The sequence below is a fragment of the Malaclemys terrapin genome, chromosome 10 (assembly GCF_027887155.1).
Source record: "Malaclemys terrapin pileata isolate rMalTer1 chromosome 10, rMalTer1.hap1, whole genome shotgun sequence".
In the NCBI taxonomy this organism is placed as follows: domain Eukaryota; kingdom Metazoa; phylum Chordata; order Testudines; family Emydidae; genus Malaclemys; species Malaclemys terrapin.
The window spans coordinates 27508345-27536343 of record NC_071514.1 but is presented as its reverse complement, the minus strand read 5'-3'; the positions used below and the strand labels follow the sequence as shown (position 1 = coordinate 27536343).

General features: G+C 42.5%; 2 protein-coding genes across 5 annotated transcripts in view; both read right to left on the bottom strand.

Moving 5' to 3' along the window:
• Positions 1 to 85: 85 nt before the first annotated feature.
• CCNB2 (cyclin B2) lies at positions 86 to 8662 on the bottom strand. 2 transcript variants are annotated; one of them, XM_054041511.1, is made up of 10 exons: positions 8553 to 8639; positions 7248 to 7346; positions 6765 to 6893; positions 6563 to 6685; positions 5944 to 6114; positions 5711 to 5869; positions 5107 to 5343; positions 4080 to 4220; positions 2789 to 2899; positions 86 to 2566 (listed from the first exon to the last, which is right to left on the bottom strand). In XM_054041511.1, the coding sequence occupies exons 3-10, from the start codon at positions 6867 to 6869 to the stop codon at positions 2462 to 2464; spliced, it is 1152 nt and encodes a 383-aa protein (XP_053897486.1). In that variant the 5' UTR covers positions 6870 to 6893; positions 7248 to 7346; positions 8553 to 8639; the 3' UTR covers positions 86 to 2461. The 2 variants fall into 2 exon arrangements, with proteins under 2 accessions (XP_053897486.1, XP_053897485.1); XM_054041510.1 differs by lacking the exon at positions 7248 to 7346 and having other exon boundaries at positions 8553 to 8662.
• Positions 8663 to 12773: 4111 nt separating this feature from the next.
• The window catches only part of RNF111 (ring finger protein 111), a 79701-nt gene continuing 64475 nt past the window's right edge, over positions 12774 to 27999 (bottom strand). The window contains exons 11-14 of one of the 3 annotated variants that reach the window (XM_054042144.1): positions 21556 to 21648; positions 20510 to 20605; positions 17523 to 17650; positions 12774 to 15572 (exon numbers count right to left, since the gene is read on the bottom strand). In XM_054042144.1, coding sequence (XP_053898119.1) covers positions 15455 to 15572; positions 17523 to 17650; positions 20510 to 20605; positions 21556 to 21648 — 435 coding nt within the window. In that variant the 3' untranslated portion in view covers positions 12774 to 15454. The remainder of the gene's footprint in view (positions 15573 to 17522; positions 17651 to 20509; positions 20606 to 21555; positions 21649 to 27999) is intronic. The other 2 variants (XM_054042145.1, XM_054042146.1) reach the window with 2 other exon arrangements.

Sequence of the window (27999 nt, the reverse complement as noted above, 5' to 3'; positions counted from 1 at the left end):
TGAGTTGGTTTGTTAAATTTGTAATATGTCTGTTTTGCTTGCATGAGTAGCTGGAACTCTTCAGAATGTATAACTAAGCTCCTAACACAGAGCTTAGTTCACAGTTCCAGAGAAGGAAGCAGTAGGGTCTATAACTATATAAAAAGACACTTTCCTCTGAAGACAGATATACAGGGGCTAAGAAAAACATTCAGTATGAGTGGTTAGAGCAGTGGTAGGCAACTAGCCCCATACAGGGTAATCTGATAGCGAGTTGTAAGGCCGTTGACCATCTGCAGGCATGCGCCCCTCCTGTGGTTCGCCGTTCCTGGCCAGTGGGAGTTGCAGGAAGTGGTGAGCTGTAGGGATGCACTAGCTACTGCTTCCCAAAGCTCCCAGGGGCTAGGAAGGGCTGTGGGGGAGGCAGTGCTTACGGCTGGTCAACATCAGCAAAACGTCTCATGGCTTGCAATTGGATTACTCACAGGTTGCCCACCTCTGTGTTAGAGGTAAGTACTGCACAAGCTAGTATCAAGTGGATTTTAAAGGCAGTCTTCTGGAAGTTTAAAGTTGGTTTGGGGCCTGCAGTGAGCCTAAATTGCCCTAACACCACTGTCCCTCCGCAATGCACTGGTTGTAGATTAAGGATGTGCTGAACACTGTACAGAAACAGCCAAACCAAGCATAGGCCTTAGCAGTTTACAATCCAAAATGAAAGGCCAGAGATGGAAAGCTGACAAGATTTATAAAAGAAGGTACTATTTTAAAAAGGATTAGTATTAGCTTACTTCCCTTAAGTGATAAAAGTAACTTTTACTCTAAGAGGCATTTGGAGGAGAGGATAGTGTTTTGGTGAACAAGTTTTAGGAATGTGTTCCTTGTAACCAGCTCAGCATAGAGAGGGAGTAGAATTGCCTCAGCACAGGAACTTCACCATAGAGAAGCAGCATCTGTCAATAGGCACCAGGAGAAATACAAGAAGAGATTACAAATTCAGAGTGGAGATAATACTGATTGGAAGGGTCAGCCTATGGTGCCTTCTCACTTAAAGTACTCAAAATTTGTTCTGTTTGTATAGCACTGATTGAAGGGAATTTTGGTCTGCATAAGGCTCCTCATCACTACAGTGATGTAAATAGAGATGGGTTCAGGCAACCACACTGACCTGGTAGTATGCAGTAGAATTGTCACCACCAAAACCAAAACATTTACCTTTAGTATCACCCTCAGTGCAGTAGGTGAGGCAAAAACCTATCATTTTCAACACACAAAATGGTTTGAGACTAGCTAGGGCAGTGTCACAGAGAGTGCTGTACAATATGTAGTTTAATTAAGCCTGGAACTGCTCCAACTGCCATGAAACTTACTGAAAGTTTAGGCCTTAACCCATTTCAGGACTTGGGAAGAGGTCTGAACTTGGGTCTCCCACATTGCAGGAAAGCACTCTAGCCAGCAGAGGAGGAGAGTTTCTGGGGCAGGTTTTGGTCTTCTGTTGAAGCTGCTCCAAACTGAAGTCCCTGCACAGATACTTAATCAAGTGGGTCTCCCACCTCCTAGGTGAACACCCAAATCACATGTTCTCTAGCCCCATAGCCTTCCATTGGGATAGTTCATAATGAACTCTGTAGTAGTTTCACTAGCTTAACTCCAGCAGCTTTAGGAGGGGGAACCCTTTTCTTTACTCTAATTGCCAGTTTCCTACTATCTTCCTCCTTCCAATAGCAGTAGGAAGCTTTAGTTATATGGATTGGAATTAAGTTAAGTGTCAGCTATAGGGGTGGATGATTTTTTCCATTTTCCAAGCAGCTCAGCCCTGCAAGAGTAGCTGTCTGGACATGAAGTACAGTTTATAGCTTATACATGCCCCACTTCTACTGGCCTCCATGCATCAGGCAATGGTTAGCTCTAGTTACTAAATGTAGACGTTCAGGGGGCTTGTTATGGGACTACAACTACATAAGATACATCTCTGCATGTATCTTAATACTACTTTGCCCAATTTGAGGCAACTGCAGATTTTACTCTCTCCCCCCACCAAAAGCCAGGCTGCTCCAGCTTATGAGTATAGATTACTGCTAGACACCCTTCTGTTTGCCAGATTTATGTCAACTACATACTCTAGAACCCTTTGTTTTAGGCAGTGAAGGTTCTGACTGCTGGCCTATTAGGAGGGGGTCATCTCAAGTCTACCCAAAGTTTACTAATTAAGGAGGTCTTTTCACATTTCTTCTGAAAGTCAAGTTCTCATAAGCACCATCTACACTTACTGTAAGTAATGCCCAGGGAGAGGTTTTTTTTTTTTTAAAAAAAGGAGCTTTATTTCTAGATATACAAGAGCATTAAAGGGCAAGTTTAAAAGTTTGCTTTCAGAGTGAATCTGAGGTGTCTGTACTAAGATTGAAGGCTATGTACAAAAGCAGCAGTTGTGCCTCAATAGGCACATGTTGACAAAGTGCATGGAGTAGGAATTGTCTCCCTAGGATTATCCCAAGAGAGATGAAGCAAGGTCTTTGACTGGTTTGGAATTCAGTTGAGGAATTGTGCTGATCCTCATGAGTTTGCTGCTTGCATACTTGTTCCTTATGGCCTGCAGGAATTAGAGAGACTGTTAAGTAAATATCAGGTGGTTAAGCCACCTACCCATGTCCACTGAAGCACTTTGAAAAGGGGTCAGGAAGTTGCTTAATAGTCAAAAGAGGTAGCAAGAGCACACTCTTAGAGTAAAACTGAAGCAATAGACATCTCTCAAAGTAATTAGTGTTACTTAACATTTCAAACAATTAGATATTTGCCCTTAGCATATACTTACAGTGTATTTTGTTAAGTTCTCATTTACTCTTACTACATTCTTGGCCATATGTTGCATAATTAGCACAAGATTGTCTTCTGCATACCCAGTGTAGTACTGCTGCTTTACACCCTGCAATACAAGACTAGTCAGAACCCTAGAGTAGCATCTTAAAACAGATTAAGACTGCCTGAGGCACTACAGTTTACTTCAGGTAATAATTGTAATAAGTTAGGGTTAGACTGGACATTAGAGGTGACAAGTTCAACTTGAGCTTTACCATGTGTAGCTTAGATCAGAATCATCCTTGCTATTAGGTTAGAGTAGTGGCATCGAACTTATGGATATGAAATCCTTACAACCATATTTCAGGAGCATCAAGGAGGCCACAAAGATTTTCTTGAATCTTGTGTGCTGAGCAGGTTCAGCGGGCAGGAAAATCCTCAACAGGTGCTAAGCAGCTAGTCAGCACACTTAACTGCTCTGTGCAGCACAGGGGCTGGAGGAGATGTCACCTGTAACAGCAGGGCTGATTCAAACACTTGAGTTTAAGAATTGCAGAGCTCAAACATGTTTTGTTCATAATCCAGGTGCAAAGTTTTCTATTTAAAAATTGCCCAAGGGCCACAAGTAGACATCTTTGACTGCCTGTCCCAGTAAGACTGGTACTGTGATATCCTGATACTATTTCCTAGACATGGTGTTTCCCTATCTCGTCCAAGAACTGGTTCTATGCAAAAGCTGTAAACCAAGCTAACAAGTTAGTGCAGATAGTTTGAAGTTCAGCTGCTGTGGTTGGAATTCAACATCATGCAATCACCATTCTTTGTAATATCAGAATGCACTGCTTTCTGGAGTGGAATTCAGATACTGACCAAAACCATTTCACTGACTGAAAGTTACTACTAAGCTTAGCTATTTAGCGCTCAAGGACATTTTGGAATTGTCTTTTGAAGCAGATGAGACCTTTTAATGCAAGGGAAAATACTCAAGGCATGTGACCTAGTGGTCAAGCTGGCTTTTCCTGCCATTGTTGTTCCTGAGGATAGTTTAGTTACTTAGCTAGTATGGGCCTGTGCACTATAACACTGACAAAAATGTTCTAGCCTTCCAACTGATAGGCCTGAACATGCCAATGCTTAAAGGCAACATGCTACAATGGTTCCATTTATTACAACATTTCTTGGATTACTTATACTACCAGATATACTTTGCAGTGACCTCACTATTATGTTGGAGTGTAGCCTACATGCTTCATAAGTTTGACAGCAGTCTATTCTGTGGCCTTGAACACATCACAAAAGCAACTCACCCATTTGCCTTGCCCCAGAACTTTTTGAGACAAGCATAAGGCAGCAGCTGCTATCTCTGAAGGATGATGGTGTATCATATCATAGTCTACGAGTGTCAGCTCCATCAGGTATTTTGCTAGTGTATGTTGCTCAGCATCAGCCTGCCAGATCAACAGCTTGTTAGTTCATGAAATTTGTCACTTCCTTTAATAGGACCATCAAGGTGGTCCAGGTTAATCTACTTTATATTCTTCCTCCTGTTTGGAAGAGAGTTGTCGACCCTGTTCTCAGTCATACAAGTCTTTGCAACTATGTTGGGAAAATTTGATGTCCTCCTTCAGGAGAAGGAGGACAAGAACCTTCACTTGTTTTCCCAGGTTAACAGGGCTCAAGTTCAGTCTAACAGGCATGTGTCACTGTAGTGTTTGCAACAAGCACTGCAGCATAATATTAGCATTACAGACCTAGCAAATGAGGGGAGTCCCACCTCTCCCTGAAGAGGCTAGAGTAAGACAATGGATTAGTTAAACACTTATCAAAAGTAAGCTGAGGTATTAGAGCTCGTTTTCACCTGATAAGGCTTCCATACTTTGAGCTGGCAAGTGAAACTATTACTATTAAATTTTCCATTCCTTGTCTCCCTTCAGTTTACAAGCTCACAATACGTTTCAACCACAGTTTTAGTATCTTTTAAAAAAAAAAAAAAGAAGAAGAAGAGAAGCCTCAACATGATTGTAAAAGTTGAGACATTCATGTTATGAATTGCAGCAAAGGCTGATGAGTTGCTTGACTCCATGACCACAAAGTAACTTAATACTGCTCAGTCCTTTTCCTATAGGAAACATTCAGCTATATACATGGCCCACCCACCAGAAAGTCTCCCTCCCACACCCCATGAGCTTCCTTTAGCTCATCATGCTTTAAGTCATGAGGTAAGATATCACTGCCTAAATGAAGTGTTATTAATGGGTGTCTGGACATTCCATGCCTTCAATACTAGTGTCTCATATGCAGGAGGATTTTAAGATAGCTAGAGGAAGTACCTACCTCACCAGCTTTTGATGCTCTCCTTAAGAAGTGGAGTGGTAGAGGGCGTCCCAAGTCAAAGTTCAGCTCCCTAAGAATCATCATTTCCATCTCTCTGATCTGAGAGCTGGAGTATGCATTGTCAGTGATGTAAACAAAATCCGCAATATCAGGGGAGAATATCTCCTCATACTTTGAGGCAAGAAGCAATGCTGTAACACCGGCCAGCTGAAGCTTCTTACGGGATACTGGGTGAATCTGTATAAGGTAACATGAGTTTAGAGAACTGTTTAATCTTCATGATGTATTATCTTTCAGCAAGTACAAGGTATGTGTTTCCATTTAGTGAGTCAGTACATTTTAAGTTTTCAGCATGCAAGACATCTAGATTTATCCTGGGATCCATCTGTGTCCCTAGAATGACTTGTGTTAAGTAGAACTCCCCCTTACACCTCCACTTTAGCTCAGGTTGAAAGTTTAAGTTAATAGATTTTAAGTTTGCCTGGAAGATCTGTAACCCAGAATCCATAAACAGAGAACAAGAGTTATTTTAGATTAAATTAGTACAATGAGTCTCCTGATCCAAGCACATGTTGTACAGGCTTATTATGTTTTAGCTACTTACTTGTAAGAAGCGGTCCATAATCGCAACACACATATACAGTGTTTCCTGCAAGAGCTGAAACCTTGAGTGGACCTGAACCAGCCAATCAACTAGAATTGCACGCATACGCCCATTGATCTCCTTCCCATTGAGGTAGTGTGGACGTACTGATTGCTGCAGCTGTTAAAGAGATTACTATGAAACAGACTGAAAGCTTAATTTCACTTGAATGTGTAGTACTTAGGCATCCATACCTCAAGCTGCCTCAGATACAGATAAATATCCTTTACATAGTCACTACAGAGTTGAGGATTTTCCCAGTCATCAGCATCAATATCCTCTATGTTGTTAAGCAGCACATCAGAGAAAGCTTGGCATAGGTCCTCTTCTTTCATGGATACATCCATAGGGGTTGGAGACAGGATCTAGTAGACAGATTATATAGTCACTGAGGTTCACGCATTAAGTCTCATTTTAAGATTTTCCCCTCCTACCCCCCACATGAGTTGTGAGTTTGCCTGTAAACTAAACTAGACCAGCAGCCACCAAAGTGGCATATTGAGTCTTGGGTTTAAGATACCGACAATATTTGAGCCTATAAGGCCTTTACCCAATTATAGATATATTTCATGATCTGAATTTCTTTTGAGAGTCTTAAAAAGGTAGTGTTAATGTCACACCACACGATAGTTGCTACTGTGAGCTAACCAACTGAAGCCAGGAATAATATCATAAAATTAATCTGATCTTTTTCTGAAAAGGGGATGGAGCACATCTATAGATCAAGTGTTAAAGCTCTGGCCTAGAAAAGGCTAGAGTGGAGGACCAAAGGTTAGGAACTGGAGAGTGGCATAGGAATTTGCTATTTCCTACCTTTGGAACAGTCTCTTCAAGAGAGAAATTCACTGCAGCTGGAGGTTTAGGTTGTGCAGTTACATTTGCTGGTTTAGTAGCTCCTTTTGTAGTTTTTACAGGTACTTTGAAGCTCTCTGTTTTCTACCAGAGGAAAGAGGAACAGTTAACACAGAACTAATAAATTACCTTTCTGACAGCTAGAGTTGATCTACAGCTTTACCTTGGCTGCATGTGTTCCTCTGGTTGTAACTCTATTCCCAATCTCTTCCAAAGCAGCCCTTTTGTTAGTCACTTGACTTTTGGCTTTGTTGTTAAGTCCTGTCATAGCATTCTCCACCCCTCTAGTAATCTGCAAGGGAAAATTGTAAGTAAGGTTTAAAAAAAAAAAAAAAAAAAAAAAGAGCTAAAACTCTTCTGTATAGAATTAGTTACTTTCAGATTACTAATCTCAAAGTCACCCACCACCATGGTATCTGGGCACCTTCAGTAACACTATGTGCCACTGCACCATCTTTTGTTTCACAGCACACAACTGTGCTCAGCAGGATGGGGAGGTGAATAAAGGAGAATTAGATTAGATTTATTATCGAGAGTGCAATTAAAAATTGATTACATTTAGCGAGATTAGAGATGAAGTTACCCAAATCTTGTTCTTCCTCACTGGAAACCATGCTTTTTTTACCATCAATTTTAGAATGCTCACCTGTGGTTTAGCTATTTAGTGTGTCCACCCAATTGTAACTAAAGCTGAATTTCCATGGGGATGATCCAGTGACCAAACTGGGTTCTCTTATGTCATCACCTAGAGAGGGAATTACTGCCTTATGCATTTTACACTGCATGGTAAGACAATGTTGCCTGTCAGTTATTTGTGCACACGCTGTACTTCAAAGCATTGAAATACTCCCCTACTCAGTTTTAGGGAGAGCATCCAAGCCCTGAAAAGCCTTACTGAAACCCAGCCCTCTTTTTTTTTTTTTGTTACTGTGATGTTAAAAATCTTTCATAAGGACTATAGCTTTCAACAAGGTAAAAAAGCATCACCCCCAAAAGGGTAACATCTACATATGCACAAGTCTTATGAGAAAACTTACTTTTCGGTAAGAACATTTCAGTGGTCACAAGGTAGAAGTTAAGTTTTTGTTATCCCTTTTGTCTGAGCAGTTTGCCCATATTTGGGCTTTTGCAACACTTCCCATCAGAAAATAGAAGGCCAACAAAGTCAGCTGTATTTTATTCTGAGTGATGTAAACAATCCCATATCCCTGAGCACAGGAAAAATAGGCATTTTACTTGCTGGGAAATCCCTATCTCATCTCCAGAGCAAGTTCCATGCCCAAGCAGCTCTGTCTCTGCTCCCACAGGAAAGCATGCTCGTAACGGCTGCTCTTGCCATCTGCTGAGTTTCCTCCCTGACAGACACAACTGAGATCAATACCCCAGCCCTGCATGTCTAATTTGTCCCAGGGAAACCACTCAGACCCTCGCTGTTCGGCCTTGCCTACACCAAAAACTAACCACATTACTCAGTGGTGTAAAAGACTCCTACCCCGGGGAGATGCAGTTAAGCCAACTTAACTCCCGCTATAGACACCACTCTTCCATTGGCCTAGCTACAGCTCCCCAAGGGGGGTATTTACTATAGCAACAGGAAACCCCCTTCTGGAGGGGCTGTAAGTGTTGACACGATCGTTATGCAGCAGGCGAGCTGCAAGTAGGGCAGCTGAGGTAACATAAGCGACAACCTTAGCCCTGCTCGGGCTTCACGTGCAGCCTGGGGCCGCAGCCTCCGAGTGTCCCCGGCCAGGACTCCGCAGAGGGACACTGAAGTGCTCCGACAGCAGGGGTCTCCGCACGGCGCTCTCCAGTGCGGGCAGAAGCAGGGCATCATCCCGCTCCCCGCAGCCCCGACCCCAGTCCCGCTCTCTGCAGCCTCCTGCCCGGTCCAGCGCCAGTGCAGCTCGGTACCGGCGGCCCAAGCCTCCCGCCGGCCTAGGCCCGCACTCACCGCAGCGCGCCGGACCAGCGCCATGAGGACGGCAGCTCTTGACTGGAGACGGTCGGGCTGTAAGAGCGAGCGCGACCCCTACACCCCTTCCGCCTCTTGATGCAGCTACTACACTATTATCTTAGCGCCCCGCCCTCAGCTTCAAATAGCGCCCCGCCTGTGCTCCCATTGGACAGCTTCGTACGATGCTCTCATCTGATTGGCCCAGCTTCGGGCTCCGCCCCATGCGTTGCCGTGACGATGACCCTTGGCCGGGAAGGGAAAACCGGCTTCGAAGCGCTTCCGCGGGAATTGAGATTTTAACAAAAACAAAGGTTCAAAGGGAGCCGGGCCGGATCTCGGCTACGACTGAGCGTTCTCGCGAGCTCGGCCTTGCGCAAAGGAGCTTGGGACACGTAGTCACGGCGGGTGGAGGCAGCGCTCGGACAGGACCGGTCGGTCCCTCGTGGCTGGGCCGCCAGAGCCGAGGGGGGCGGGAAGGGAACCAGCCTTGTTCCGCAAGCGGGGCGCGCGGCGCTGAGAGGCGGGTCTTTAGAGAGCGGCCCGGGGCGCGCTGGGCGCGGGGCGGCCTCGCGCACATAGGAGTGACTCGCCTGGCCGCGCCCGGGCCCAGCCCGGGCTGAGGGAAGCCCCGTTCCGCCCTGTGCAGCGCCCCCTGAGTGCAGTCATGTAACAAATCCTCCATGTGTAACTTGCACTTTCAGGCTCAAGAGCTGGTCCTACAGTACTTGTGTGAGGGGAATTGAACAATACCACATCTTTTGTCATTGGTACAGGGCAACTGCAGTATTTGTAATCAAATAGCAAGTGAGCACTGTACATTGTGTATTGTGTTGTAATTGAAATCGCTCTATTTAAAAATATAGAAAATCATCCAATAATATTTAATACATTTAAATTGGTATTCTATTAAGTGCAATTAATTGCAATTGATTTTTTAATCATGATTAATTTTGAGTTAATCACATGAGTTAACTGTTATTAATTGCCATCTCTTATATTTTATATATACACATAGACTACAGCTCCGTACACAGTTTAGTGAGCTGAACCAAGAGATGAGTGTTTTTTCTCTTATTCATCCAGTTATTTTTCATATTATATACAGGTATGTTAAAAGTTCCTAATGGCTTTCAAGGCCCTTTATACCTTGTGAACCAAACCCTTAGTAATATTTGCCAAATCCAACAGAATACCAAGGTCTCTCTGGCAGTGAGGGCCCACTAAATCTATCAGAAGCTCATCTTGCAGCACAAGCTTATAGAACATGTATTTGGTGGTTAAAATCTGTGCCATTAGCATATGAAGTTGTGTCTACAGTGTATCTACAAACCTTGATTTTTAAAATGGAAAAGTGGGGAAAATTAGGTATTGAAACCTTAATATGAAGTGCTTCAAGATACAGTAACTCCTCGCTTAACATTGTAGTTATGTTCCTGAAAAATGTGACCTTAAGCAAAACAATGTTAAGCAAATCCAATTTCCTCATAAGAAAAATGTAAAGGGGGGGTTAGGTTCCAGGGAAATTTTTTTCACCAGACAAGACTGTATTTTTATATTATATATATACACCCACACAGTATAAGTTTTAAGTGAACAATTTAATACTGTACACCGCAATGATGGTTATGAAGCTTGGTTGAGGTGGTGAAGTCAGCGGATGGGATATTTCCCAGGGAATGCCTTACTGCTAAATGATGAACTAGCACTCAGCTGAGCTCCCAAGGTTAACACATTGTTGTTAATGTAGCCTCACACTCTACAAGACAGCACAAATGGAGGGAGGGGAGACAGCATGGCAGACAAACACACCCTGTGTGTGAGATGCGTACTGCCCCTTTAAGTATGCTGACCCCACTCTAACTACATTGCCTTTTTCAGTAGATCAGCAAGTTGAGACAGCAGCTGCTGCCAGCAAGCTCCATCTGTCCTGACCCATATTGTGTCCTGTCTCTTCTTCCCCCCACCCCTTTTTTTTGCTCTATGGAGATAGGGGCAGGGGGACACCTTGACATTAGCCCCTCTCTTTCCCTCCTCCCACATAGCAAGCAGGAGGCTTCCAGAGCAGCTCCAAGACAGAGGGCAGGAGCAGCACATGGCAGTGGGGGGAGAAGGACAGCTGAACTGTTGGCAATTGGTAGCCTGGTGGGAGGCTCTCACACAGGGAATTTAGGGGAGCGAGAAGCTGATAGGGGGCTACTGGTCCACCCTGTTTCCAAGCCCCCACCAGCTAGCTCCAACGGGCTGCTCTTTCTGCAAGCAGTGGACAAAGCAGGCAGCTGCCAAACAATGTTGTAAGAGAGCATTGTGTAACTTTAAATGAGCATGTTCTCTAATTGATCAGCAACATAACCGGAACAACTTTAAGTGAGGAGTTACTGTAATGTCTTAGAACAGTTGAGCAAAGTATATCCACCTACCCTTTTTTTCTTTTAACGTATTCATGTAGTTGCATAGGAGGCATGGCTAATATTCAAGCAGAGAGGTAATCCAAAAGACAGTTCTACTGCATTGTTAATAGGCAGGATTATAATACATATTATATAAGTGCATATTTCCTTACAGTGGAGAACCCCAAAAGACCCTTGTAAACAACTATGCCTTGTAACACCTGTGATTTATTACAGGTTAAATTCTATTTGATATGGGTATGGCTCAAAGAAAGGTTAGGTAGCATGGTTATAATAAACCTGCCAGTGGCAAAAAATTAAAGAGCAGACCATGAATTGGGGTTCCTCTAATTCCCCACATTCACTATAGGATCATCAAACATTTCCTCCTTTTTGACAGCAGAACTGAAAAATCAGCACAGCTTTTTTCAACAAGGTGAAATCTAACAGACATGCTACTCCAATAATGACTGTTAGTAGTTCCAGTTAGCTCTCATTGTGTTCACCTGTACAAGCACTTAATACTTCTGTTTCTTTCAATGTTTCTTATTTTTTAATTAAATTTTGGTGCCTCAGCCTTTGAGTGTAATCGTTTGATTTTAAGTCTTCCAACCTATCCAATTGTCTTAATTTGATTTTATATACCTTACAACTGTCTTAAGAAAGGTCATTCTTTGCCAATTTGTTTTCTTTGCTTTAAGGCTCAGTTTCTTCCTGCTTGATCAGGACAGTCCCATTTTATGGTATGCTCTAACATTTCTCCCTCTGTTATCCTACATAATGTCATTATGTGTTCAGATGTAGCCAGTCATGCATGTTTAGGACTCAGCTTTGCCTAAATGTTCCCCATTGTTTCCAAGTAAATGCTTTAGTTCTTCAGTCAGTTATGTTTATAGTCAGTCTCAGTCAGACTAGGACAGTGGTATAATGGGAGGTCTGCCCTTGAGGCTGCTCCAAGTATGGACTTTTTACTTTCCTTAATATGGAATTCCATAGCAAGCCTTTGTTATAGTACATTCATTATTGTGCAGGCAACAACTCAACAGTTTTGCATGGAAGTAAAAACCATACAAAAATGGTGAGAAAGGAAGTTCTCAGATACTGAAGGTTTTCCCAGATTCAGTGGTACAATGTATTTGTGCTGTAAAGATTTAACCTCAAGGTAATTCAGGGTAATGATAGTGGAAGGCAAAGTAAAACATCAAAGATAAGCATCCAATACATGGTACCATCACCACTGCTTTTGACTGTTTCCTGGTGTTTTGATAGTTGTTCAGTTTTCATCAGCATGAAGTACACATACTCCTGCTTCAGAAGCTACTTTTCAATTCACTCACATTTTTTGTTGTAGAACAATCAACATGAAGGTGTTTGAAAATTTCCTTTCATATTCCAAACCCTTTTTTGTGGTTCAGTCACTTAGGCTGCTATCATCATGGGAGAAAATTCTAATACCATGCAAGTATTATGTTCTCTAAACTGGATTTACACTTTGAGTGCAAAATAAATCAGTGTTATCTTATGTACACAAGTAAACAATTCTAGTTGTAATTTGCATGAATTCTCTAAGTTGTAGAGAAAATGACAAATACTGTGGGTATAGCATTTCAAACAATCCACTATTTTAATTAAGGTACTGAATTCTGTATATAGTTGGAGCTTTATAAAATATTTAATCCTTTCATACTGAGGCTGTGATGTTCCCACAGACACATCCATTGTTAGGATGCAAGTAAACAGCTTATGCCTAAGAATTATTGTTCAAATGAAGAGCTTATAAACTAGGAGGCATAAGGGAAAACAACTTTTATGAAAAAACAGACTTCAGATGATCAGTCTAACATTTTATTTATTGCATACAAAAGGATTTGTTCTGACAATGGAATTTTATATGAAAAGTAATTTGATGCATACTGTTGAGACTCTTATCTTGAAAGTCAAAGATGCTGCAGAAAACTTAAGGCAATGCATCTAAGCAAGTAAAGCACAGTAAGTGGTGGAAATTTTCAAAAACCCATTCTTTTTCCTTTCCCTAAATTATATCAGGTCACAACTTTCTGGAATAGGAGTAGGCTGCAGGTTTATTAGCCCCTGCATTAGCACATAGCAGGAACTGAGATTCCCGGCACATAACTGTTAAACATCACTTTACAATATGTTATGTATACATTTAAAAGCAAGACAGTATCAGTAGCAGTTATAAAATAGGTCAACTCATGGGCCACTAAAATACCTCTAAGTACCAGACACCGAAATCTGGTGCATTTTAAAAAAAAAGTCTGTGCTTCTTTGTCCCTGGAACGTATGCCAAAGTGGACTCATTGTGCACCCTTGGTCTCAATTATTTCCATGTCTCTAAATACCTATGATGTAACACTAAAAGTGAGTGTCCTCCCACTTTCAAGCATCAGTTGGGGTGCACCCATGGAAAGCTACCTCCCCCCCTTTTTTCCTTCATATGCATTGAAGAATGGAAAAGGGTTCCTGTTTGGTCTTTCCAGTTAATTTTATCCACTATGGCTTCAATCACAGGTCCTTATAGCTACATACTCTAAGAAACTTCAGTTTAAAACCATGACAGTTTGGAGAAGCCAAATCACATTACCTTTCTCCCTCATCCCCCTGACCCAACCCCACCAAATTAAACACAAAATGATTCAAGTCATCAAATTAAGTTTACTTTTAACAATGCAAGTAAGCTTTAAAATGTCCATTAATCACAACTGTTACGACAAAACTTCTCCCTGCTTAATGCCTTAGTGCCAGAGGTATTAAGTCTATTGCCAGCAATGGACATTGCATTGGAAAATGCTACTCCTGACATGAAAGGATTTAAAAAAAAAAGAGGAGGGGGAAGTGGAAGCTGCTTTTAACCAGACAAACAGGCATCAAATTAGATAAGGTCACACTTATAAATGGATCACAATTTGTTAGGTGTAAACAAAACATTTTGATTTGGGTTTTACTGTAAACTGTTTTACACTTAACTGATTATGAAAGACACAAGGGAAACTGAAGGTATTTATTATTCAATCCACTTACAAAGCAGGGGGCTTAATGCAAGCTTATTGACATGTTCATATATGATCCCATAGGAACATCTCTTCCAGGTTGTGACAGTAATACTGTCTTGATGTTCTTGAGCCTCTCTTCAACACATTTTAAATAAACTATACTATACTGTGTGTCAAAGTATTTTGATAAGGAACTTGTCCTGAAGTGGAATAAAACTTCCTCCAAAGGAGAAACGTTAGTACATTAATTTAATTCTATATACTATATTATGCAGCAAATCTTAACTATAGAAAATATTTTCAATCAGTGATGGACTGTTGGTAATTTATAAAGAGGGAATCTATGATCAAAGCAAAACAAGGTAATCACATAATCTGTGTCAGTTTCTATAGAGATTTACAGATTTTTAACTTACTAGTGAAAAAACAAGTGACAGGTGGATTTAGCTGACTATTAATTTTAAAACAAATAAAAATCCCATGAGAGATCTGGGATCTTTAAAAGTTCTAAGAATGCATGGATCCTGCCTTAAGAACTGCAATTCTAGGTTCTGATTGAATGGCTTTACAAAACCAATGTGCGCAGGTAATTTGACATACTTAGCAGAAGACTGAACAAAATTTTACATATTTTTTGTTTCCCTAAAAATGCATTCAATCTGCAAGTATCTACACTCCAGCTAATTGAAATCAATATTTAGTGTTCATTAGAGCTGTTTCACAGCAACAAATATTAAGTTAGGGATTCAAATTTCTAGACATTGTAAGAAAATGATAAATACAATCTGATCAGCAGTCTAAATGTTTAATATTGACATTCAAATATATCTGTATTGTGCTGAAAGTTTAAAAACATAAAAATTTGATCAGACAAAACTCTGGTGAGGAGTATACCAGCTGTATCAGTCAGACTGAATATAGTTTGTAGTCTGTTCCCAGTATTAAGGATGGTATTTGACTCAGAACTGATATTGTAAATATACAGCAGCCATTTTTTTCCTAATTAAGGAATGTCTTAATATACAATATTATCCTTTTCTAGATGATCTTTATACATTAAACTAAAATACATGATTGATTAAATTAAGAAATCCCAAGTTAGTAATGAGTGAAATCATATTCTCAGAGCTTGATACTATGTTTGGGAGGGAGGGGAACAACACACAATTCTACTTACTAAAGCAGCTAATCTTGCCTGCAAGTTTGGGGTCACAAAGCCCATAATATGTGCAAACAAATGCAATACAAGGAACCATGCAAAATACAGTAAAATTAAAAGAAAAAAATGTAAAACCTAAAAAAGCTTTATAAATACATTGAAACTCAACTGTCTACATAAACTGTAGGCCTAGCATTAGTTGTACCATATAGCAGAGATAGCACTCTAGGATCAATGCTTCCAAATCTGCGCAGGTAAGTCATGCCATCTTTGGTAGACTGCAGTACCAGGAAGGATGGAAGGGAGTGAAAAGGAGGACAAGAGTTCTGGAAAATGGTGTCAACTTTCACTTGGCAGCTGAGCTTCAATGTCCACTCTGCAAATGGGGCACTTCTTGTTAGTAATCAACCACTGATCTACACACACTTGGTGGAAAAGGTGCATACATGGAAGGCGCCTGTTAGCAGAAAAGAAAGAGTTAATTTTTAATATAGTATTTACAGTGTTATTAGTCTTTCTTGCTGCTGAAATCTCATTTTATATATAAAAATTGGCACCAGCCGAAAATAAAAGAACAAAGGGATATATCTCATTAAATTAAATGTCAGTAAGATAAAAAGGATAGAACATTTTTATGCAGCATACTATGGGACACATTATGCTCTGTTACAGTGATGTAAATCTGCTGTATCTTCAGTAGAGTTACTCCAGACTTGCACTAGGCAAAGAGGAATTGGGCCGTGTAGAATTAACCCAAGGAATCCATTGTTCAAGATAGTGAGGGAAACAGCACAGTATGATTTTTAAAAGGAAACTAATAGCATCTGCAATTACCATATCTATCTTTTATTAGTGTTATAAGTCTTGGCTCAAAACATGAGCTTGACTGACAATTGACCTGCCATTTGCCTCCTCATCAGTTGTATGGTTCTGGACAATCAGCTCAGTGCATTAAGAGGACTTTCACCATCTACTGGACCAACAGCACTGGCTATTGTTGGAGGTAGGATATACGATCTGATGTGCCAATGGCCCCTAAAAGCTTTTCATACTATTGTAATTTATTTGTTATTACAAAAGTCAATATAGAAATTGAGAATTATTGCTGATAACTGACAGTAAGACAGATCTCCCTTGTTTAAATGTATTTCTAAACATAGCAAGGGAGTGCTTTTATTACTCCTGGGGGGGGATTCTGCGTGACTGACAACAGCAGAAAATGTGCCTCCCCCTGCCAGAATTCCTGTGCTTCCCTGCAGAAAACAGCAGAGAAGCCACGTGGGAGGATAACCATAGGCAGATTTTTGAGGGGGGTTGCCCCTCTCCAAACAGAGGTGAGGCATGGGGAGGGGGCACATGGGGTTACATGCCACTGCCCTCCCCGCTCTGTCAGTGCAGAACTGCCCAGCTGAAGGAGGCTGCATCTGGCTCCTCTGACTGAACGCAGCCTCCTGGGTCCTAGTGCCAGTTGCTCTCCCCTTCTGTGTGCTGGGAGACCACCTGTTTTCTGTGCAACATGCCGAAAATGAGGAAAGGGGGGAAGAACAGGGCAGGGGGAGGGGAATGTGGGAATGAGGATGGAAAAGAAAAGGGGAGAGAGGAATTGTGGGGGGAAGCGGGAGGCTGGCATGCAGCATCCCCTTGGCAGTAGCTGGGGCTCCCCCATTAAACAGGCCCATCGAACCCTCACCCTGACAAGCCCTATCCCCCCTACACCTGGACCCCTCTGACGAGCCCCCACATGCATACCCCAATCCCACTGATCCCCAACCAGCTGCAACTGGACCCCCACTCCTTCAAGCCCTACTCCCTCAGCAACCAGACCCCCCCACACATACACTAAACTCCCCACACCTAGACCCCCCTCTGCTGAGCTCCAACCACCTTCACCTGGATCCCCTGCAGAGTCCCATTGCCCCTGCACCCCGAACCCCACAATGAGCCCAGATTTCCCACTGAGCCACCTGCACCCAGACTGCCCCACACAGAAACCTCTCACCCCCACTTGGATCCTGCTGGGCTGAGCCTGGCTGCCCGCCCACCCACCCACCCCTGGTGCACCTGGCGCAGAGGGGCACACCTGGATCACTGTATCAGGGTCGGGTGCAGCCTCACTGCTGAGTCCCTGTACCAGGGGAGATGAGGGCTTAAGGGTGACCTCCCACCTCAATGCAGCCAGTGGCCTGTGCTCCCCACTGCCATTCTGGAACCACATTTATTGATAAATAAAACGTGCAGAAGTTTAAAATATTGTACGCATAATTTTTAATTATTTGGCACAGAATTCCCTCAGGAGTATTTTATGCTGCAAAATTTAAAAGTAAACTTTGTTTCCTGGGTGCTATATTCAAAGGTGTTCTGGCACTGAATTTTAATTTTTTATTAGGTACTAGTAGTGTTTATTTACCTGACATCTTCACCTTCCTCTAATATAGACAAACAGATGGTACACTTTTCCTCTGTGTCTTCCTCTGTTCCTTCCTCCCCATCTTGTTTGCAGTGCAGTTTCCTCTGTGAGAACCAATCAGTTGTTACCTTATTAGTAGAGATGACATTATTGACAAACTGAGTAGAATCTGTTTTTATGCATATTCAACATTTCATTTTTAGGAAAATATCTGATTGAAAAATTACATGTTACATTTTAAAAAGTAAATCTTCAACTTGCTTGCTTCTAATGACTAGATATCAAAGATTAAAACAGTTAAAAATGAGTATAGATATAAGAGCATAAAGAGTTAATAAAGACAAATGTTAGTTTAAAAGATATTTGGGACTGTGAAGTTAAGATTTTTTTGTCTCTAAGCATATGAATATCTTAATTTCATGCATGAACAAACATTTCAACAAAACTCATACTGATGGTTGAATTATTCTCATGTAAAGTCTGGTACCGTAAACCTTTACCTATTAAAGACCACCACCCATATTACTGACAGGGTCTTGTATATAATGTAGTCTCCAATGGCCCAAATTGCCTCATACTTGTGGATAATTTTTAAGTTGCCACATAACTACTCCAGAATCAAAGCTCTCCTTGTGCACAGTTACCGGAGATTTTCCCTTTGTGGTACCCATAGGACCAGCTCTGGTGATCCCAGGAGGCCTGTGCTCATGCACCAGTATATAGGGCGCTGCCAGCCCTGTGCCCTCTCAGTTCTTCTTGCCATTAACTCTGACAGCAGGGATGGAGGGCAGGTCATGGAATGGACATGAGCAACACATCTCAAAGAACAACAGTTACAAAAGGTGAGTAACTTTTTTTCTTCTCCGAGTGCTCGCTCATGTCCATTCCATTCTGGGCGACTCAAGCATAAAAACCTGAAGGTGGGCAAGGAGTTCAAGGTCGGGGGAGGGTCCCAGACAGGGCAAAGTGCTGCTGCTATCTGTCTTTGTGGGGAGGGAGAGTGGCCCAACATGGGTTGCAACTCACTTGTGCCTCCCTTGGGCACTGGGGAGAGCCCCCTTCTGACCCGGTTCCGGCAGGGCATTGTGCGTTGACGCCAAATACTCGGTGCCGAGTCCGATCTGCTCAGCTCAGAGGCCAACCTGAGTGCTGCTTCCATAAGGAGGGCTTTAAGCCTGATGTCCCTGTCTTTCTGTGTCCTCGGTCTAAACCCACAACAAATCTTGCACCATTCTTTAACGTGCACTTCCCCAAGGTACCTAAGCAGCTGGAGTGGGAATCACTTACTGCACAGGTTTACTACAGTCCACGCACGCTTTAAACCCCGGGGACCGGGGCATGCCCCAACCACAGAGCAACGTCCTTAAAGGGGACTATCAAACTACTAAAAAAATAAGCATAACTAACTAACTATTGAATATAATTATTTACAAGAATACAGTTTGATTAAACACTAGGCAAGGGTTTTCACAAAGGAAAGAAGGGTGCAGGGCCGGCGGTGCCCTATATACCAGTGCATGAGCGCGGGCCTCCAGAGCCAGCCTTACGGGTACCACTAAGGGAAAATTTCTGGCAACCATTTACACGGCACACGCACACCCCAGAATGGAATTGACTTGAGCAAGCACTCGAAGAAGAGCAATGATGTCTGCCCAAGTCTGTAAACAGTTTGTTACAACTCTTAAGATGTATTTCATCTATTATTCTCCGCAGTGTGAGCACTGAAGACCAATGACAATTTAAAATGTCACCATTAATTATTTCATTGCTTGATATTATTGCTGAAATGATCAGCTATGTGATTACTCACTGTTGTTCAAGGTAGTGATAGATACTCTGAAATGGTGCAGTGGGACAGTTAGATGCTATCAAGGGTCAGTGGGATGGGACCAAAATTGTCACCTCTCTGTCTTTGCCCAAGAGGAGGCATTAAAGAGAAAATGCATCCCCTCGATAGTAACAAAAGATCTCAATTGACTTGTGACTATCCGTCCTACCTACCTGTCCCCCTTTGCCTCAAACACCTTCCTGGATGCAAAAAGTCTAAAATGTCCCCTACCCCGCTGCCTAAACCTTGATCTTTCCCCCCCTACAACCGAGTTACTTTGTCAGTACAGAACTCTGCAGTACACTTTAAAGTTTAGAAGCAGAGTAAAATTAATTGAAGATAAAAATAAAAGGAATGCTGTACTGATGGAACTGGACAGGAGATGCAGAGGGAGGAGAGAACTGGGAAGGAGGGCAGTGTTGCATAGGTCAGGGGCTCCTGCCAAATACTTCAGGTCTAATGTCACACAGGACTGACTGATCTAAATAGAATACTGGAAGATTTAAAGAGTATGAATTTGACTACAAATCCATCTAGTTTTCCTTCAGAATTTTAGCTTATATAGCCAAGGGCTGCAATTGGTCTAAAAGGCATACTCTAAAGGTATGGGCTTTTTTCCTTTACATTTGTGTTACAGTGTTCCACATAACACAGCAGGGCACTGTTCCTTAATTTCCTACATATCTACAATGATGTATGGATCATTCCTTGCTCTAAATGCAAAGAAATGATAACTTTTGCTCGGATGTATGGACATGTTTATAAGTTGCCTTTTCATTAAGTGGACCAACCTTTTTCTTAAAAAATAAAAAAATCAAGCAACTGCCCATATCTTTAATTCCAAATTCCTCAGAATACAAAAAAACCCCACCCTAATCTTAAAACAAGAAAGAAAAATTAAATTAAATCATACTTGCTCCTCATTCAGATGTTAACCAAAAACTGTGATGGACAAAAGTCCATAACAAAGGAGAAAAATCCTGGTGTCATTTTCAAAATAGCAGCAACTTTCTGAGATAAATAGATAAATTTTTCTTACAAAAACTTTATATTAGGAGTATATAGAAGACAAGTGCCCTTTGAAATTGCAGTAACATTGCAAGTGGTAATATTTAGTATATCTGCAAACGTAAATATACAAATGTAGAGAAATCCTCACCTTTTTGTATTTGTGTGGATACGTGCACCTTTCAATAGTTCCCTGGGAGGCTCCACGATTAACATTGCCTAATCGCTCTTCCAAGTGAATCAACTCCTGAAGTCAAAGGATAACCATGGTAAGAACTATGCTAAATAGTTGTTAGTTTTATTCTATCCACAGACTGATATACCAGACACCACCATTAGTTCTCCCACTTATTCACTCTCAGACAATTTACCTGAGAGTGGCAGGATTACAATTAAATCTATGATGTGCAGGAAAAGTTGGGGCTTTCTGAAAAAAGATACACAGCCGTTTTTGTCGCTTGAACAGATAGGAAAATATTGTTTTATGCCTAAAAACTGGCAACTGTTTTTATAATCTAGAAATGACTGGTTGGTATGTTCATAAATACTCATGTGTCCAGTGAGGAAAATATAATTAAAATAGTATTCAAATATATTTACTTTCTAATAGTCATTAAGGCTTGAAAGAGAAAAGATAGCTTACAACGAATATACAGTGACTGATTTCTTATTCTCCAGCAATACAAAATGTATTAGAACCATGAGCTCTCACTGAAGGTTTTTTTTTCAGTGGACTAGTTCATTAACTCTCTGCATCTGATACCATATTTACAGCTTCAGTTCCTGTACTACATGATAAATTGAGGACAGCACTGTCAAAGTTGCCAAGTTTCACTGTCATGAGGTGGATCTCAGTTGTTTAGAGGCACCAGTACCTTTCACCACTGTCTTGGAATGTATGACATCCTATTTATCGTAACAGCTAGATGTAGTATCAGTTAATAGCCACCTAATGCTACCTTGTCCAGGAAAAAGGCACCTTTTATTGACTAACTTTTTTCAGATACAATTCACTCACTTTTAGTATCCACTCTACTCCTAGTCTGTGATAACAGCCAAAAGTCATTCTAGAAATGAAGGGCATTTTCTATACATTTATTTTTTTTACATCCATATGCAGGGCTAATCCTGCAGTGTACCCTCCCCTCATTCCCTCAACACATTTTGGCATATATCTATGTTTATTCTATTACAAACCTCAAAATTGCCCCTGAAAGGGCCTCTGAATGATGTTCCATCCAATCCCGATGAAATGTAACGGATGTGAGGGTAGCCCGCCATGTCTGGAACCTATTCAAATAGCAGACGTAAGTTAAACCTATTCAGAACAGTTTCAGTATTTTACTGTTCATGTTGCAAAACATAAGATCCTTTTGCTTTTATTGAAGTCACTCAGTCTCAACTTGAACTATCACATACAATTCCAACTAATAAGTACTGAAACACCACACTGAGCTTCCTTATTTTAGTGCTCTCTAATATAACCAGAACCAAGAACCCTTATGGGAGACTAGATGCTCTTCTATTATGGTTCTCTCCACCTTCTGCATAATGTATCAAATACTTTAAACCTTGCCAATTCTCTCACAATCTCAACCTGATCTGTAGAAACACTCAAATATTTTCGGATTTTGGTAACCCCAACACCTCAAACTGATGTGTTAAATCACTATCAAACCTGCTTTAGAGTCTCAAACATTAAACTTTTGATATTACATAAGAATCAAGATGAACACTTTCTCCATAACAATGGTCAATATTCTTATCTTACCCAAGCAACCTAATACATTTTTGAATACTTAAAATTTACAAAGGCAAATCCAAGATATAACACTCAAAGTTTAGGTAAGCCTTTAAAATGCGATCCTAATTACCTAAACTGTAAGCTCCTTGGAGTAGGGATAATATGAATGTTTATACAGTGCCTAGCATGCTGGGAGCCAATCCCAACTAGTCTCCTTAAGTACTACAGTACTGTACTATATATGAATAACAGTCCTGACCTTGTTTTGAAAGCACATCCTTAACACTTTTTATAAAAACTGTTCTTGTCATGGCTTGTTATTAAGAGGATAAAAATCGTTCATCTCACCTTAAAAAGTGAGCAGCCACAGTAAAATGAAAACTAAGTCAAGCCCCCAAAATGTGCAATATCCGCCCAAAGACCTTGAGGAGTAGTAAGCACAGAAATTATGTTTAACTTTATGGAGGGGAAAGCAGTATTTCTAAGAGTCAGCTAGCACCTTCCTGACTGCTGTAAGTAATGGCTCAGAATAATGCATCCTGGGATGTCTTCAGCAAATCAGAAGTGCAAGATGATACCATGGAGAGTTTAAAATTTCACTTTTGTGCTGAATACTTTCATGTCCTTTTTGTTTTTATTACCGGGAGGTACATTCAAGCAAGGTTTAACATTCTATCATTTCTGTTCAAACTTATAAAATATGTAATGTGACTAAGTGGAACTAATCAAATTCACCTTTAAGACAGTTTTGGCATGGACAATATGCCATGACAAATCGGTAAGACGCCTCTTTCTATCCACAATGATTCAAAAATATTTTGTTGTATGGACTGCATAAAGAAAAGCTTTATGGATAGGTAGGGCCCTACCAAATTCATAGCCATGAAAAACGCGTTACAGACCATGAAATCTGGTCTCCCCCTGTGAAATCTGTTTTTTTTTGTGTGTGTTTTTACTCTGTACTATACCGATTTCAGAGGGGAGACTAGATTCTCTCAAATTGTGGGTCCTGACCCGAAAGGGAGATGCAGAGGAGTTGCAAGGTTATTTTAGGGTAGGAATACCACAATTCCCTCTTACTCCTGAGCTGCTTTCAGAGCTGGATGGCTGGAGAGCAGTGGCTGTTGGCCAGGCACCCAGCTTTCAAGGCAGCGTCCCGCCAGGAGCAGCACAGAAGTAAGGGTGGCAGTACCATACCATGCCACTCTTACTTCTGTGCTGCTGCTGGCGGCAGCTCTGCCTTCAGAGCTGGGCTCCCGGCCAGCAGCCACCACCCTCCAGCTGCCCAGCTCTGAAAGCAGTGCAGAAATAAGAGTAGCAGTACTGCAACCCCCCCTACAGTAACACTCCCCACCACACACAACTACCCCACAACTCCTTTTTGGATCAGGACCCCTACAATTACAACACTATGATCAGATTTAAATAGCTGAAATCATGAAATTTACTATTTTAAATCCCATGGCCGTGAAATTGACCAAAATGGACCGTGAATTTGGCAGGGCTCTATGGATAGGACTGCTAAGGTAGATATCTTTCCACTATTTAATTTACTATTACTTTAGTTTAACAAGTAGTAACTTTAAATGCTTTGGCAGCAGCAACAATGATTTTATTTGTACCAGTTCACTGTGAGAATATATTTTTTGTTCAAATATTTTACAGTGTGCTTATGAAATGAGATAGGAGTTGTTGCCAATGCAAAACACACACACACACACACACTCACTCACACTCGTACATGGTATATTGGAGTATTTACTATAAATTGACAGGAATCCCAGTGCCAGGCTTAGCATAGAAGGAGAGTTCTCTGTAAGTATGCAACTGAACAGGAATCTCAGACTAGCAAATATCTGAATACTAATATAAGGTAACAAGTGCATGTCCCCATCCTCAATTCTTATTAACAAGGCGATTCAAAAGGCTAGGAGACATGATTCTAGAGTGGATCAGTCTAAGTGTACACAGCTAAATTGTTATGCAACATTCATGATGGATGGTTTACAAAGGTTACTTACCAGTAAACGTAACACAGTATAATTGCCAGTATAAAGCTAGATTTGTTCAATGTGCATACATCTACCTGCAGAACTGATCCCTCCCTCCCTCTCTCTCTCTCTCAAAAAAGCAGCATCTGTTGGAGACCCACATATATTTCCCTCACAGATCTGATAGTTTGAACATGACAATATAAAGAGTTTGGCTGTGACTTAAAAGAGGGCGAGTTTGGTGGGAGGGATGTCTATAAACAATTATTTGGAAAGACAGTAGTTACTGGTAATCTATGATCCATTAAAACTGGGTTATTCCTCTTCCCTTTACAAGTATGGAGGCTTCTTGGTGTTTTTGTTTTTGTTTTTTAAATAACCTCTCTAGCTTCCACTTGATGACATTACATTATGAGCTGTTCTGAGAACCAATTGCTTCTCTAACTCCCCAGTGTCTTGTCTCCACTAAAAGAAAAAGGGAGGAGGGCAGGCCATAGCAGAACCTCCTATCTTCCAGGCAAGACCTCTTTCCATTGTCATTTTTTCCTCCTCCCCCCCCCCCCATTTGAAAATAGGAATCTACAGCAAAACAATATTTGATGAGAAAACACAGCAGTGAAACCAGCCCCGTTAAAGCAGGGGGGTGGGGGTATGTTGCCCCTCCAAATTGCATCTTTCCACTCCCCTCCCGACCCTGGCCCCTTCAGGCACACAGCCCTATCCGCTTGCCCTGCCTGACAGTCTGTGTGAAGAGCACGGGGGAGGGTCTAGAAGATGGATTGGGGGGGGGGGGGAGGAGAGGGAGCTGGGCTCAAGGGATCAGCAGAGGCAAAGCTGGAAGGTTTCCTCCTCCCTTCTTCAGTGTCTGGCTTGCTAGTGGCGGGGGTTGGTATTTTGCAGTGGAGAGTATTTGGGACTCCCCTCTGCCCAGTGCAATGAGCTATCCCCCCCATCTTAGTTGCTGGCAGTGGGTTATGGGTGTGCTGTTTGGCAGTGGGAGGGTCAGGGGATCCGGCTCCCCCAGGCACTGACTTGTCCCTTTCCCATCTCCACTGTCTGTGCTAGGAGCCTCCCCCATCTCTACTGCAGTCTGTGTGGGGTGCCCTCCCCAGAAAGCCATCCCTCACCAGGGTGGAGCATCAAGCTGCCAACGGGAACATCCTCAGCCTGTCCCCTGCAGCCAGGCTCGCTCAGCCATTTTGCTGACTGGGGCATCCCATACCAAACCCAGGGTTCCTCTGCCCCATTCTCCCCAAGCATGGGGTTCCCTAACCCCACAACTCCCCCCCACAACATAGCTGCCCTACCCCTTCTGAAACACCCTTAACTCTTCGTACGCCACAGCCCACCCCACCCCCTCCCCATAAGCCATCTGTCAGCAGTATCCTCCATTTTAGACAAAACTGGTCTTGGGTGTCACCCCCCCCCCCCTCACTCTTCTGCCCCAGAGCCAGGCTGGGGTTCTGTGGGGCTGAACCCCTGGTCTAACTGGGGTAATAGGTTGTCTCCTTTCTCCGCTCCTCCTCCCATCTCTCCCCAGCTGGAGGGGGTGCTCTCCAGCTTGCTGCAGAAGAACCAGGCCTTGCGGGCTGAAATGGCTCTGTGGCAATCCTAGGGTTGAGCCGAATGTGCTGTGCCTGCCACCGGTGACTGGCAACACTAAGGGACCCCCGGCCCCCCTCCCTGCAATGTCCCTGGGGGGCAGAGGCTAGGGTGACCTTGCTTTTGGGGGAGGAGGGCATGGAGTTTTGGTCCGATTTGGGATGGTGAGGACTTTTGCCCAAGCGCTCTGTAAGGGAAGGGGTGCTGGACATCAATGGGGTGCACTGCCTTTGGGGAGGAGGGATGGCACCTGACCTCATGCCGCAACACTGAAGGGCCAAGGTTGGGATGGGAATGGAAAGATGCACCCCATGAATACTGGCCCCCAGTCCCCCAACTATAGAAGTCAAACTACACCTATGCAGTTAAAATCAAAAGGGCTCTTGTTCACAGCCCAGCTGTGCAATATTCCTTCCCTTCCCCAACTGTACAGTAACATGACAGGCAAGCCTAAAGCTGCTAGGGATGGGAATTCATCAGCAGAAACTGACATTTTGGAAGCAGTAAGCCAGAGGTCCCCAAGTGTTTTGTTTTGCCTGAAGTGAAATGTGGTGTCCAGGATTGTTGCCAAGAGGCTGATAAATTAGGGCAGCAGAAAAACCCAGAGGGCAGGAAACCTCACCAATTGCAGACTGACACAGTAACCAGGTATTTCTGCCTACTTGTTCCAGGAATGGCCATAGCTGGTTCTTGCTGTGGTCTCCTTGATGGTTCTATCAGCTGCCCTCTAAGGGCAACTCAGACTCTTCAGGCTTTGAAACTGAAACCTGTTTTAAAAAATCCCAACACAATAACCCACTCAATGGCTCAGTTCCCCTTTATTTGTTATCAGCTGACATTATCTGAGGGCACCCTGAGGGTTCTGTGCACTGACTGTTCTCCTTGCAGCTCCCTCAGATGTGGGTTTCTACAGCATGGCCTCATCTGCCATTTTCCACCACACTGTCCATGGGCTTTTCCTTAATGAGTCATCAGAGTGGTCTGGTTCATACTACGAGCCTGCTGGTGCTGGTGAACTCTGTTACCTTGGCACGGTCAAGTGTGTGTGCGCACCAGCATAGGCTAGTCCACCATTTTAGCACTGTTTTTTTTGCAGAATGCAGCACAGAATGATCTAGCCAAAACTGCTCACCTGACAATGCAAAGAGACCTTCCATTTTCTGTCTGGCTTCCCTTAGGTCAACATGGTCTAACTATGCCTGATTTTTCAACCACACCCACCTGCATGTGCCAAGAGATCACCAAAATAGCTGGAATCTGCAGAAGAGGGGCCTACCATTCTATTGAACTGTACAGCAGCTTTCATCCAATGGACGTTGCGGAGCGTCTAGATGCTCACCCCTTCTTCAGTCTGCCAGCATCAATGGACAATGTGAATAGCTACGATTCTGCCAACTGTTAGCATTAAGGGAGGACAGTGCCCATATTGCACAACTGGGTAATCACTTCATCAAGGATTTAAATCTCAGAATTTTTACATAAGCAAGGAGCTTCAAGCTGAAGTGCTTTGACCCAGCTCTCTTCTTACTATCCTCTCCATCTCCTGTATTTATTTACTTATATATGTATGATTAATATTAGCATTCCACTCTCTCTTCAAGGGGCAGGTCATAGAAGGGGGCAGCAGCAGCAGCAAAACTGTAGCCGAGCAATCAGTTTATCAGACAGGGTAGCCCAGTAAAGTGGGGGTTGTTGTATCATTGCTGAGACGGTTAGTAGAGCTGGCTGGAAATTTCCTGAGGAGAGTGTCACTGGAAAATGCCAGTTCATTGAACTCAAGCTGTCTCATGAAAGTGAGTTGGGTTTGATGAAGTTTTACCTGGTGGGCTGCTGGTGATGCCAGACTTCCACGGTCTGTATAGCTTTGGAACCACCCCATCATGCAGCATGGAAGCCCTAAAACCAGTTCTATCTGTGACTCAAGGGTTTCCAGGATTCCTGCTCCAGAGCCAAGAGGTCCTGGGACAGGTTTCCTGAACATCTGAGTCTAAGTGTTAGGAGCTTTGTAACATATTCTCTCTACATCTAGTCCTTGTTACAGCACCTTACCAATTCCTTAAGTCCAGAGACACTCTTGGGAGACAAACAGAATGATACATTGTTTCAGTTAATCTTTTATTTTAAACATATGGAGGAGTTGCCCATACCTTCTGTTCAAGTGTTTTTTCCTGTTAGCAATTAGACTGGCCAGGAGAGTTAGTAAGTTTAGAGGGCCTTATCCATCTGTAATCCTATGTACATTTTTTTTCCAGCTTAGGTGATTCTAGAGTGACAAGATGTCCCGATAAAATCGGGACCATCCCA